Source organism: Arachis ipaensis, chromosome B04 (genome assembly GCF_000816755.2).
Source record: "Arachis ipaensis cultivar K30076 chromosome B04, Araip1.1, whole genome shotgun sequence".
NCBI classification, from domain to species: domain Eukaryota; kingdom Viridiplantae; phylum Streptophyta; class Magnoliopsida; order Fabales; family Fabaceae; genus Arachis; species Arachis ipaensis.
The window spans coordinates 131,620,754-131,635,115 of record NC_029788.2 but is presented as its reverse complement, the minus strand read 5'-3'; the positions used below and the strand labels follow the sequence as shown (position 1 = coordinate 131,635,115).

Sequence of the window (14,362 nt, the reverse complement as noted above, 5' to 3'; positions counted from 1 at the left end):
TTTTGAATTTTGAATAATTTGATTTTTAGATATGTATTTAAATTATAATATATTAATAATTAAATATATTAAATCTGAAACAGAAATTTAAAATTTAAATTTTAAATTTCAGTTTTATTTAGTTTGTATTTTAAATGTGTATTTTAATTTTAAAAAGACACTAAATTTATTCATAATTTTTAATTGTGTTTGTTTTACTTTTTTGAAATTATTGTAATAAAAGACTGAATATTATACCATTTTTAAAGGATACCTAGTTTGTACTATTAATATACACACGTGCGCTTCAATAACGCAAACATATCATTCTTCATCTTTGCATTCCTTCTTCTTCGCTTTCCTCCTTCTTAGTCTTTGCATTCCTCCTCCTTCTTCTTCTTCTTCACCTGCCTCCTTCTTCTTCTTTGCCTTCCTTCCTCTTCTTCGCGTATTCTTTCTCAATCGTCATTTTTTGATTGTTGTTGTTGTTGCTGAGATTTTTCTTTTTCTCTTTTTAATTGAGGTTCATTTGGATTCAGAAATGAATTCGATGTATTTTTGTTGATGATTGAGTCTTTTGGACTACTTGTTTAAAATTAAACTAATTTCGGTTCATTTGTAAATTAATTGAGGTTCACTTAATACTGCTGATAATATAAGTATTGACCAAATTTTTTATTTCTTAAGTAATTTCGGTTCATTTCTTAGTTTAATTGAGGTTCATTTGGATCCAAAAATAAATTGTATGTGTTTTTATTGATGATTGAGTCTTTTTTATTGGTTATTCAAAACTGAAGTAATTTTGGTTCATTTGTATGTTAATTGAGGTTCACCTGATGCTGCTGATAAGTATTGACCAAATTTTTTATTTTTTAAGTAATTTCAGTTCATTTCTTAATAGTATTCCCTTATTTCGTGATAATATGAGTGCTATACATATTTCAAAAAATCCTGTGTTACACTCAAGAACTAAGCACATTGAAGTAAGATATCATTTCATTAGAGAACATGTGCAAAAGAAAACTATTAATATTCAATTTGTAAAATCTAAAGAACAATTGGCTGACATTTTCACTAAGCCATTGTGTCAAGAAAGATTTTGCAAGCTGAGAACTGAACTGGGAATGACTACGTTTGAGTTTGTTGATTGATTGATGTTTTTCTGGTCTCTGTTATTTTGTCTCGTGGGTAGTAGGGAGATAAAATTGGACAAATGATGAATTCTTCAAAAGAAGGCCTATACAAAGCCCAGATTAATTTTTGAATTGAAACATGAAAATTTGTGTCTTAGAACCCAAAGCGCAGTACCCACCATTGGGCCTATGTAAGACAAATCTGGTTCACATGATAGGGTTCATTATTTTAAATCATAAATTTCTTTTATTTTTAAAATTTTTATGAGCAATCACTTCATTCCATTCCAAGTCATGTCAGTTTTAAACTTTTATCATTCCTCACGACTTGTCTTTTCAGTTTTCATGGTTTTAAATATTCAAATTATTTTTTGAAAACCATTTTCATTAATGATTTTGCTTTAAAAGAGAAGGTTTGTTCATTGCATTAATGACCCCCTTTACTCTTAATCTCTCTCTCCCACTTCCCACCTTCGGCGCACCCTTTATCTTCCCTTCTCCATTCTTTTCTCTCAAATATGAGGAAGAAGATTGCTACAAGAAGCACCGGAGCATACATTCCTTCCAAAAATCCTCCTCATTCCAAGTAACCACAGTTACACACACATACACATTCACTCACACTCCTCTTTTTTTCATTCTTCACTATCATCCGAATCCATGGCAAGGAAGGTTGTTCACCAAAAGGGGTCTTCGGCTCAAAAAGAGACAGCATCTTCCCATGGTAAAAGTGCAAAGGAAGAGGAAGCCCCACCGTCACCTCCTCCTTGCCGCTCAGCTCCTCACCCCACTGGCCGTTCTGCTCCTAGTCATCATCCTTCTCGAGGTCCAAAACGCTCTATTCTTCAAAATACAAGGGAGCCCCTAATCTCGAGTCTCTGGACTTCAAATAGAAATATGGTAAAACTCATTCTCACTTTGACCCTTACTGTTTTGTATCCTGTGCGGCCTATGAGTTTCATACACAAGTCCTTGCAATCCGTAATCTCTGTTCTTCCTTTGTTATTGATCTCGATGCATTATCTGACAAAGGGATTGATTTTAAAACAAACTTTAATTGGTTTTATGTGCATTCGCTTGTAAAAATCTGACTCTGTTTTTTAAAGATTTCATGTCTTGAAAATTCTTCATCATCTCTTAAGAATTTTTTAGAGCTTGTATATAGGTATTGTTTCTATGAATATTTTGGTACAAACAGGATAATCAAAGCACATATTGCGGGGGAGCATATTGAACATAACAAAGGGGGAGAAATATGCGAATCTTCAAAGGAAAGTATTCTATCCTAATGTTTTCAATTCATTATAATAATGTTTGTCATCAAGGGGGAGATTGTTGAGTTTAAAAAACTAATATTAAATTAATATGATGAACAAATATTATTAAAAGTATTATTAAGTGATTAATAAATTGTTTCCAATTGTTTGTTTGATGAATTTGGTTTGTGTGTAGGAAAGAAAATTATTTTTTCTCGCCCAGTTATTACAAGCATAGTTTGACCATTAAACAAGTTTAGCCTAATACAAATTTATTTTAAATCATGTGGCTAAACTTTAGAAGGGTAGTAAAACCAATTGGCCCAAGAAATAAATGTAAAGCCCAAGTCAACACTACTTTTGGTCCAAACATATCCTTAATCCAAAATAAAAGAAAAGAAGGAAATGGACCCAGCATTCTTCGGTTACCTACTCTTTTGGTTCAAGTAACACATTTTCCAAGTTTCAACTCAATTTAATTTTATTGAGACTTCCACCAAAAGCTATTCTCTCTTCTCTCTCCTCTTTGTTGCTTTGGTCAAATCATTCATTCATCAAAGAAGAAGAAAGAAGGAAATGGAATGCTCAGAGGTTAGATTATGGATGATGGGAAAAACATTTTTGCCAAATCAAAGCAAAGTAAAGAAGGCTACAATCCAGTAGCTAGACCTCTCGGTCAAGCACCACAAAAAGTTTCTTTTCCCTTTGTGCTTCACCAAGGATCAAAGAAAAAAGCTTCAAGGTCTCAAGCATGGAAAAAGCAACAATGGAGAACGTGAAGCCATCTTGGGTCAGAAGCAAATCAACGCTCAGAATTAAAACTTGGGGTCAAAGTCAAGTTCAATGGTCAAGATTGAAGAAGCTTGAAGAAAAAGGATGAGAGAAAAGAGGTGAGCATGCATGCAATAGCCTCGGTCCTCTCCCTCCTCTCTGTTGAGCCGTTGCTACTCTGATGTTGAAGAAGAAGAAAGTGTGAGAGTTGAACTTGTTTCAACCTTGGAAGCTTCACCCTTCTATATTAAGGGTGAACGGCCAAGGGTTGAAGGCAAGGAGAATAAGTGAAAAATACAGAATTCACTCTCATAGCTACCCAAACTTTAGAGTTCTTTTCCTTCATGTAGTTTATTTTGTATTTTCTTTTTCGCTACCCAAACTTTAGAGTTCTTTTCCTTCATGTAGTTTATTTTGTATTTTCTTTTTCTCAGTGTGGATCTATCTGAGTCTCATTGTGTGAAGTTTGTAAGAAAAAGTTAACGAGAGGTAAAAGGCAGTGAGTTAAAACAATGAGAAAAAACCATAAGATGTTTCAGAGATTCTTTGTACATCTTTATGTTTTGTGTCATAATTCTATAGAGATCCCGTTTCAAGTTGAGTTAGTACTTTGCCGTTTCAAGTTGAGTTAGTACTTTGCTGTTGAAAGTTAGGTTTGAGTCCTATTCAAATTCAAATTGGGTTTAAAATCTAGATTTGTCCCTAATAGGATTGAATAGATCCTAAGAAAATATTGATGTTTGTAAACTTGAAAAAGAGATATTAAAATTCCATTATAGTTGTGATGGAAATTAGATATAAGCTACATTACACCTAATAGCTGAACCAAAATATATCTAGGTGCTATTTCTTCTTTCCCTCTACTTTTCTGTTTCTGTTCTCAGGAGACAAAAATGACAAGACAAAAGTAAAAATATCTCCTAAGTTCCCTTGAGAAAGAAAAAGTAATATTCAGCAGAAAAAATAGCTAAAATTCAACCCCCTTCTTTTAGCACCATGATAATCAAACTTGATGTTGCATTCAGTAATCGAGCGCACATTATAGATCAAGGATCCTAAAAATAATAAAATATAGAAAATTAACATATCTGCTTACAATTGGATGGGTTCTCATAGCAATAAATAAACACAAAACGATTACATTCCCCTTAAAACATGATCTTCTCTAATATACTATCGAATAAGCCACAAAAATCTCATCCTATATGGAAAAGAAATTGGATCGAAGCACACATAAGAATAAACTACAAAATTTTTGCCTTTCATTCCTCATGCAAAGCCTTCATCAAATAGAGTCTGTTAAAACTCTGCCCTGACACCCTGCAAAACATGCAAACAAAGATATAATAATGTAAAAAAACATAAACATTAAAACAACTATAGTGAATTTGCTTCACATAAATTTGAAAAACTAATCAAGTTCCATGGTTGTCTTTAAAAAATAGTGTTAACATACCCATTGATTTGGTTGCAGTAGTTTGAAATTTGATTAGTAATGAGGAAGCTCTCCAACCGTGATGGTTCAGGGAGTGGCTTGAAGATGGGGTTTGAAGGATCTTCCTCAGGCAAAGGGTCCTCTCCAGCAGCTTTACGTGACATGTTCTCCACCCTATAATGCAACAACAAAATTTTATACTGAACCAACAGTCAAAACATGGATAAAGTAAACTATTACAACTGCCAAAGAACATTTAAGTTGTCCATATGCCTTAAACACCAATATAAATACAAAACAAATCACACCTTCTCTTCTGAAGCCAAGCTTGCTGTTGAGCCTGCTGACGCGACAAGCTCCTATAGTAGAATTGGAACTGAAACAGAATACACTTCAGTCAAATCTATTTTTCAAACCTAAAATAAAGAATCGTGCTGAATAAGAACCTAGAATCACCTTTTGTTGTTCTAGGGACAAGTCATCCATGCATTCAATCAAAAATTCCATGTTCCTCTCCATTAATGAACTGGTTGACAATTGAAGACGATCATAATCACACTGCAATGGAAAAACAGCAGTTGATAACATAAACTAAACTTTTAAAATAACCAAAATAACCTCTTAAGAAGATCATAGTTATTACCTGGGTAACCGGAGAATCAGGTTCCAGTTCTGTCATAAAAGCACTTATAAGGGCAGAATTTGAAACTTTGATCTGAGATACAAAAATATAGTAAACAAGATCAGCTTAAATATCAATTGGCTAATAAAAATAAAATCCAAACATTACAATGAAGCTCATGCAAACATTACAGTAAGGCCGAGAGAGCTTACAGGTATTTCCTCAAAGATATCCACCCATGATAAGTTCTTCTCCCTCAACCTATTTCAGAAGAATGATGATAAATAAGAACTTACATATAACTATTTATATAGAATAACAATTATTGAAGTCAATTCATACTTTTCTCCAGTGAAATTGTTGCTGCGATAGAGTTCCATGAATGCATCAGAAAGCTTCAAGGCCTTAAGGGCTAGGACACCTTGATCAGCCCTTGATGGATCATATATTATGCAAACACAGCGTCTAATATTCTCCTGAAAACAGTTTGAAGGAGTATGCTCATTAGCTACACCTCAGTTGATTAAGAGTTGAATAGTTTGGACTGGTTTGTAAAAGTTCACAAAGTTTACACCAAATAGCAAATTCTGTGGGCATTGCACATCCTTAATAGCGTAGAACTATAACTTGTACTCCAAGAAACCCAATCATAAGTGATATTATGCCAAAAGAATAAATTATTCATGAACCATTACCTGGTAATTCATGAAGGTTTCAATCAGTTCCACAGTCTGAAATGAGCCAAGCAATGTAGATTGGTACCTAAATTCATGGAGTTATCTTGTGTTATATTAATCATTATAGAATACAGAACAGTTTAGCACTATGGCTAAAGTTCTTAAGGACACTTTATTATAATATAGGAATTTGTAATTTCTACTTTTGTCTTCCTTGCAACGTATATCAGTTTTCGACGGATATAAAATTTATTTAAGTTTTAGCTTACTAGTTGCTCTTTTCTAGTCAAATGTGAAGTGGTATTTTTCATCATACATACCATCCAACGGTATTGTTGTCAACATTCACCTCCCTCAGGCACCTCATCATCTCAAGCTGGTAATTTGCACCATCAGCTTCAATTTCTTCATCCTCCTCCCTCATCTACAAGTTATAGTAACCAAATTAGGCATTTTATAATTGCAAGAGGAGAATGGTATTGATAAGAGAATTTGAAAAGAAGACAAAATAAAAAGTGTAACATACCGGAAAGGGAAAGCAGTTAGTAACTTCAAGAACACTGCCAACATCCAGCCCAAGAAGCTGTCCAGTGACTAGAGAAGGTGAGTGGTCCTTACAATGCTTAATTATCTTCAGGATAACCTGTTCAACAGAATTTCAAAAAAATCACTTCAAAAAGATAGACAAATAAACTAATTGAAGATTTTCTCAGAAAAGGAGACCCTGCCTCAAACTTTCCACCCATGTATGATCCAATTTTAAAAATAGGAAAGGGGTACATTAAACATTACACACAACACGCAACATAAAATATGATACCTATAACTATCAATGTCACCAAGTTAAATGTTGCAGTTTCCAAATTCCATGTCATAGATGGAAGTTAAAATGCATCACGTTAGTAGAAAACTAAATGCGAAAATAAAACAGTGACCCAGAATATCAAATAACGGAAGCTTCCAAAGCCCCATGTAAAGGTAATCTATCTCGTCATTCCTGAACATGCTGATGGAGAATCTAGCATATGAGCCTGTGAATTAGATTGAGCAATTAAAGTGATAAAATTGGTAAGAACTCTTACCAGCCCTTCCATCTGGACGACTCTGAGAGGCGGAGCAGCCTCCTCGGTAGCAGCCACTTGGAGGAACGACCTAGCCATAGCTACAAAACACAAATTACCAATGATGAGTTCAGTGAATCAGTAATAATGTGAATTAAAAAAAAAAAAAGAAAATTGAGAATGTTTACTGTTAGCCATGTTTGTGAAGGTGAAATTCAGCACGACGCGCACACGAATCGGAAGGAGGAGATTCCGGTGGTTCGAGGTGGCGGAGGAATCTCTTGGCGTTCAGCGTTTGGGAGTTGGGAGATCGAAGAAAACCCTAAACGCCGGAGCAAAGAGAAGAGAAGAGACGAGTGAGACGAGGTTTTTGTTTTTCCTCTGTATTGGGCTCAAATACTTCAGCTACAATTTTATTGGGTACTAGTAAGCCCAAATAAGCCCAAATAAAAAGATAAAAGATAAGATTAACATCATCCTCAAAAGCTAAAAATAAACCGAAAACTTTATGACCAAAAAAAAAAAAGAGTTAAAACTTAAAACTCACCTCGTGCTGGGTTTTGACTTTTGACTTTTGACTTTTGATCCATCTTTAGCAGGAGAATGTTCAGTGTTCCTGCATTGTGATAATACGGTGTCGTCAAAGCTGCGTTCTTTATTCTAACCGTTGATTTGTTTATGAAGGGTTCAGATTATCCGTTCCCTTAGAGGACTGCAAAATGCAAGTAAAATATTATGTTGACTCTCCAAGACCAATAAATAATGCAAAAAACAAAAATCGAAAGCAATCATGAAAGCTAGCAATACTATTCTATAATCATTTGCCAATATCAATTTCTATTTCTATTCTCTTAATTATATTATATCTTTTGTTGAGTACTCTTGAATATTGCAACTAAAAGCTTGCAAAGACTGTTATCATGGCAGGTTCATCATCACATTTCAAGTATGACGTTTTTCTGAGCTTTAGAGGCTACACAAGACTCAGATTCATAGACACTCTCTATCATGCTTTGATCAATAAAAGAATAGTGACGTTCAGAGACAGCGAGGAACTGAGGATAGGCGAGGAGCTGGAAGGTGCTCTTCTAGAAGCAATTGAAAGATCAAGGATGTCAATTCTTGTACTCTGTGATGAGTATCCAACTTCCAAGTGGTGCCTTGATGAACTCGTCAAGATCATGGAGTGTTCAGAGAATGGAAGGAAGCGACCGGTGTTACCAGTTTACTACTATGTGGAAAAATCAGATGTGCAGTACCAGCTCAATGAATATGCAAAAGCCATGGCTGCTCATAAAGAAAAAGGAAGATACAATCACAAGTTGGAAGCATGGAAGTCAGCTTTGTCTCAAGTAGGCAAGATTTATGGTCAACGCTGTAATCAGAATACGTGAGTACTGACTAGTTACTTTAAAGCTTTTTAAATATTTTTAACGATTTGGGACATATATATGTTTTGATCTTTGTTGGTTCCATTGTAGGATGTGATTCTCTTGTTTATTAGTAGTTTATATATTTGTATAGAAGAAGAGAAAATTAAAATACAAAGAAAATGTGTATGTATGTTGTTTGCAGACCATGGGGTAAGACTATTGACAAGATTCTTGAAGAGGTCTCAAAAAGACTTCCTCCCTTGCCTCTTTATGTTGATCGCCCACTTGGATTTGAATCTGAACTTGAAGAGGCAAAATCACTTCTAGAGATTGATTCTCATGCTACCAGTTTTATGGTGGGAATTCATGGAGATGGTGAACTAAGCAAATTTGTTGCAGAGCTTTATAACAAGATCAGGCCTCACTTTGTAGCTGGAAGTTTTCTTTCTAATGTCAGTGAGAAAACAAATGAAAACAGTGGTGGCCTAGAAGATCTACAAAAGACTCTTCTTTCTGAGATGGGAGAGGAGGTAAAGACTAAGATTGGAAGCACATTCAAAGGATCCTCTGAAATAAGACAAAGACTAGGCCAGAAAAGAGTTGTTCTAGTTTTGGATGATGTTGATAGAATCCAACAACTGAATTCATTAGCAGGAAGGATTGATTGGTTTGGTCCTGGTAGTAGGATCATTATAACAACAAGATATGACAATCTGCTACGCGAGCATGAGTTAAATATTGGTGTTGAGATTAGGAGACATTGCATTGTTGGTAGACAGGTTGAGGAAGATGATGCAGACAAAGGAGATATAGTGGGATTCATGGATGACTTCAGCTTTGTAATTGAGCAGCTTTATGATGCAAACAATAATGTCGTCTCCATCATTGGCATGGGTGGGTCGGGTAAGACTACTCTTGCTCAAAAGATCTATAAGAACAAAGAGGTCAAGGATTTCTTTCCTTGCCGCGGATGGAGTCGTGTTTCCAAAGATTACAAGCCAAGGGAAGTATTGTTGAGGCTCCTCCACTCTTTGATGAAGTCCACATCTACATATGAAAATTTAGAAATGGAGGATCTAAAGAAGATAGTGAGCAATTACCTGAAAGGGAGAAAGTACTTGATAGTACTTGATGATATGTGGGAACCTGAAGTATGGGACGATCTAAGAGCAGCCTTTCCAGAAAGCAATGGCAGCAAAATTTTAATAACTAGTCGTAATGAAGAGGTGGCAAATTATACAAGCTCAAGACCCTACAAACTTCCACTCCTTGATAAAAGAGAAAGCTGGGAACTGTTTTGCAAGAAAGTGTTTCCGGGTAAAGAGTGCCCTTTTGATCTAGAACCTCTTGGTAGATCAATTGTTGAAAGTTGTGGAGGTTTGCCACTTGCTATTGTTGCCATTGCTGGGGTTGTTGCCAAGAAGAAAAGGTCAGAAAGAGAATGGCAGAGAGTTAAGGAGTGCATCCACTGGCATCTCACCAGGGACATGACCAAAGTCATGGATGTACTAAAACTTAGCTATGACAGCTTGTCTGAAGAACTGAAGCCATGCTTTCGATATCTTGGTATCTACCCTGAAGATTTTAAGATTCCTACTACAGAACTAATCCAATTATGGATGGCTGAAGGTTTCATGCAAGAAAGTGGATTACCAAATTCACCAGAACCAGAAGTTGTTGGTGAGGAATACTTAAAAGAGCTAGTGGATCGTAACATGGTACTTGTGTCAAGACAGAGGAGTGATGGGGGTGTGAAAGAATGCCTAATCCATGATCTCTTCCGTGACCTCTGCATAATATTGAGCAAAGCTGATAACTTTTTCGAGGTTTGCACTGGGTCCAATATCCATACTCTAAGCAACCCTCATAGATTGTCCTTGTTGTGCAGTGAAGTGTCTTACATGTCCTCAATCAAAACTAATCAATCAAGCACTCGTTCTTTGTTCTTCTTTGCCGGAGAGGATTCTTCACATGATTCTTTAAAATACTTCCAATCAGTTCAAGTGCTACATTTGGGAGGACAAGCATGGTTTCTACGCATACCCAGTAATTTTCAGGCTATGATCTTCCTAAAGTACTTGAAAATAACAATAACTACTTTAACTAGTGAAGTAACAGAAGCTCCTGAGTGTATATGGAGCCTTTCGAATTTAGAAACGATGGATACAAGAGGTTGGCAAACATCTTGCATTCCAAAAGAATTTTGGAAGCTCAAGCGATTAAGACATGTCTATATATTATCCTCAGATGGTGCAAGTCTACCAACAGAGGAGAATGGAGACGATAGCAGAACAAAAACAATAATGTGGAATCTTCAGATTCTCTGTGGAGTGGATTTTGATACACCAACAGCATTCCTATTCAGGGAGGGAAGATTTTCCAACTTGAAAAAGTTGACTTTATGGTTAAATCCTGAAAGGGAGAAACATAGTTTGTGGCATGAATTATTGTTCAGTTTGCAGCATCTGATCAGTCTTCATAAGCTGAAACTAAACTGCTGTCCTTCAAATCTTTCAATACATGCAAAATGGTTTCCTTTGAATCTTGCAAAGATTACCTTGAGAGCGTTTGGTAAGATGGACTGCAGTTCCATGAAGGCTCTAGGACAGTTTCCCAACCTCAAAGTTTTGAAACTATTAGGAGGTACCATTCCAGACCCTCTTGATTGTGTCACTGGGGATTTCCCTAAACTTCAAGTGTTCAAAATGATGCAAGTCCCAGTCCAAAGTTGGACTTTAGAGAAAGGTGCAATGCCTCGCCTTCGATATCTGTTAATATGGGACTGTATTGGATTGTGTCAGCTTCCAGAACAACTCTGGTCCTTGACAACCTTAGCGAAAGTGCGTGTCACTGATCCCTCTGAGGAATTGAGAAACAGCTTGCAAGATGTTAAGGTAAATCATAACTGTGATCTCAAACTATCACATTCCATTGGCATTGGGCTCAGGAGGAGAATGTTAAAAGACACGTTGAAAATGAGTGACACAAATTCATAATATAATAGCTTATTTTGGTGTGTAAATAATAATTAATTAAATGTGAGATATAAAACATGGAGTAAACACCCAATCCGGTCCCTGTCCATATCAAATTAGGACAACGCCATCCTTCACCAAAAAAGTAACCCACGCCGGTCTCTGTCTATGCATAAAATAACTCATCGCGCCCCCTCTCATGTATTCCTGTCCATGGACAGGGACCGGCGTGGGTTACTTTTTTGGTGAGGGATCACGTTGTCCTAATTTAAAATGGACAGGGACCGGGTTGGGTATTTACTAAAAAAAAATTAAAATTAGTAGTGTCAGAAAATATTACAAATTTTTTATTTTTTATTAAGATATAATTAGTTAAAATATGACACTTCTATATGTTGAATATATTTTAAATATAATACTTCTCGATATTCATCCGATACAGTAAATCAGTAAAGTGTTCGCATGTCATAATTGATATAACATGGAAAAAATATGTATTAAAATATTGAATCATTTGTTATATTGACACATTGTGTTTAATACAAATAAGGCAACATAAGAGAAGATTGACGGAAAAGAATGACACAAAAGTAAAAAAATTGATAATACACAATAAAATTAGTGAATATTACCTTGGTCATAAGATATTTCACGTTGGCTATGTGAAAAGATTTTAGTAAAAAGAATTGGTAAAATATCTATTATACCCTTAGTAATGAACTAGTATTCGAAATTCCTATTAACTTCTTTATTTTTTCACTGACGAGCAGCCACGAAGCAAAGTTAGGTTCTATACTTTTCAAAGAAAACAAAATCTAATATAAGAGAATAATAAATTTGTCAATAATAAAAAATTTAATTTTTTCATAACAAAAAAAGTATTTTTTATGAATATTAAACTTATTTTTATATGGTGATTAATTTTTTGTGTTAAGGTAATATAATTGTATAAAATAAGTTCTATATCTACATTATTAAAATCTTTTAACTTTTTGAATTTATTGAAAAATTAATATATTTAGGTGAATTTTTTCTAATATATTAATTTTAATAAATTGAATAAGAATTAATTTAAAAATGAAAGAATATCATAGCTTAATTTTTTTCTATAAGAAAAAATTTGGATATTTTTGTTGAAAATTGGCCCTTTATTGAAAAAATTTGGATATTGCTGTAGGTGGAACAGGTCTAATATATAAGGTGGATCATAAGTCATAACTAAAACACAAAATACGTATTGAACACTATATGTATGCCATGCTTGGACGAATCTTTGACGACGCTGTAGTAACATTCCTTGCGTATCCAATTGTCAAATATCAATTTAGACAAAACACCATTTTTATTTCTATACTTACTAAAAATAATTTCTAAAATATCAACTGTCGTAAAATTTTAAAAATTAGTCAACTAGTCTTTATATAATTTTTTTATAATATTAAATTTGCAATATTTTTTTACACTACTACTTTTAATATTTTTTTTAGTAAACACCCAACCCGGTCCATGTCCATTTTAAATTAGGACAACGCGATCCCTCACCAAAAAACTAACCCACGCCGGTCCCTGTCCATGGACGGAAATACATGAGAGGGGGTGCGATGAGTTATTTTATGCATAGACAGGGACCGGCATGGGTTACTTTTTTGGTGAGGGATCGCGTTGTCCTAATTTAATATGGACAGGGACCGAATTGGGTGTTTACTCTAAAACATGTATATATAGTGTGAAAGATATATCATTCATTCATCATCATATATAATAAGAGTGAGCACGGATCGATTTGGTTTGGGTTTATGGTAAAATTAGAATTGAATCGATCAAAATATAATTGGTTCGGTTTGATTCGAATTTATGTTTTTTTATATATGTATCCGAATTAAACCAAACCTATTAAGAACGAATTGATTCGGTTTGGATAATTGGGTACTTGATGACTTTGGAATTTATAAAAAAAAAAACATATTTGTATCTTAAAAATTCAACAAGTACAATAAACATATAACATCAATAGAAATAATCTAAACATATTAAAAACTAAATATATTAAAAACTAAATTCACTAAAATCAAAACATATTAATAATGAATAATCATTTTCTAATGAAAAAGACATATATATAATTTTTAGTTAATTAATATATGATCGAATTTGTGAGTTGGTTCAAATTCTACACCCTAAAACTAATACCTAAACTAATTACTAACAAAAGTCGTCGATTTAATTTGGATTAAATGTGACCATTAATTTCAAAACTAATTTAATTAGTTTAGTTCAAATTTAGACGGATAATATATATAGTACTGCAATATATTTAGACGGATAATCGAATACCCAATAGTGTTCACCCCTAATATATACTAGGGTATAATATACAGTAATTAGTATAAAATTTGCCGGTGGGTGAAAGCAATAATTGTCAAGACTAAGGTCTTTTTATAACAAATATATATCATTCATTCATCATTATCATATATATAAAATACTGCAACTAGCAAATAATATAGTAATTACTATAATAAATTGCCGGTAGGTGAAAGCAACAGTCATCATGAAAAAATCAATGAGTAATAGTTTAAATGACATAATCTCTCCATACTCAATTAAGAAGTTGCGAGTTCGAGTCTCATATCTTTATCTTTGGTAAAAAAAAATAGTCATCATGAAAAAACCATGTGATTTTTTAAAAAAAAGCAAACCTTATCTAATAAAATAAAAAACATGTCAAATATCCAAAATGATTGTGGAACACTAGAACTATTTGATTTATACTTTAACATATTATAAATGGATAATTTCCCTAAATGGATTTATAATGCTTAGTTAAGGATTCAGATTGCCAACTAACGAAGAAATATATATTATGTTCAATGTGATGAACATTATTTAATAATCTATATCTTAAGAAAATAGACATCTATTTATATCGATCATATAAAAATTAATGCTAATATATAATAGAATGAACTTATGCCATATTGCCTTTTATATTTATGTCATATCGATAATTTTATATATAGACGACAATTTTATAATTTTACAATATAAAAAATAATTAAATTTCTATATAGTATTACCAT

At 33.7% G+C, this 14,362-nt stretch overlaps 2 protein-coding genes and 2 long non-coding RNA genes across 4 annotated transcripts in view; 2 read left to right on the top strand and 2 right to left on the bottom strand.

The window, feature by feature from the left end:
• Positions 1,439 to 3,756, top strand: LOC110271382. Its single transcript, XR_002362074.1, has 2 exons — positions 1,439 to 2,012; positions 2,311 to 3,756. It is a non-coding gene; the product is annotated as an uncharacterized LOC110271382 (long non-coding RNA).
• LOC107635605 (eukaryotic translation initiation factor 3 subunit H) lies at positions 4,108 to 7,320 on the bottom strand. Its single transcript, XM_016339121.2, has 12 exons — positions 7,123 to 7,320; positions 6,956 to 7,035; positions 6,400 to 6,516; positions 6,194 to 6,297; positions 5,892 to 5,958; positions 5,539 to 5,672; positions 5,409 to 5,457; positions 5,218 to 5,289; positions 5,031 to 5,132; positions 4,883 to 4,950; positions 4,596 to 4,748; positions 4,108 to 4,459 (listed from the first exon to the last, which is right to left on the bottom strand). The coding sequence occupies exons 1-12, from the start codon at positions 7,130 to 7,132 to the stop codon at positions 4,402 to 4,404; spliced, it is 1,014 nt and encodes a 337-aa protein (XP_016194607.1). The 5' UTR covers positions 7,133 to 7,320; the 3' UTR covers positions 4,108 to 4,401.
• LOC107635604 (putative disease resistance RPP13-like protein 3) lies at positions 7,797 to 11,340 on the top strand. Its single transcript, XM_016339120.2, has 2 exons — positions 7,797 to 8,324; positions 8,510 to 11,340. Exons 1-2 carry the CDS (start codon positions 7,855 to 7,857, stop codon positions 11,301 to 11,303), a joined length of 3,264 nt encoding a protein of 1,087 aa, XP_016194606.1. The 5' UTR covers positions 7,797 to 7,854; the 3' UTR covers positions 11,304 to 11,340.
• Positions 8,012 to 14,362, bottom strand: part of LOC110271381 — an 18,909-nt gene continuing 12,558 nt past the window's right edge. The window contains exon 3 of the long non-coding RNA XR_002362073.1: positions 8,012 to 8,022. This is a non-coding gene — a long non-coding RNA (uncharacterized LOC110271381). The remainder of the gene's footprint in view (positions 8,023 to 14,362) is intronic.

Coding starts and splice junctions, on each gene's coding strand:
- LOC107635604 (XM_016339120.2), top strand. CDS start 7,855: ATGGCAGGTTCATCATCACATTTCAAGTATGACGTTTTTCTGAGCTTT. Junction 8,325..8,509: donor CAACGCTGTAATCAGAATAC/GTGAGTACTGAC, acceptor TGTTGTTTGCAG/ACCATGGGGTAAGACTATTG.
- LOC107635605 (XM_016339121.2), bottom strand. Junction 5,290..5,408: donor ATATCTTTGAGGAAATACCT/GTAAGCTCTCTC, acceptor TTTGTATCTCAG/ATCAAAGTTTCAAATTCTGC. Junction 4,951..5,030: donor TGTCCCTAGAACAACAAAAG/GTGATTCTAGGT, acceptor ATTCTGTTTCAG/TTCCAATTCTACTATAGGAG.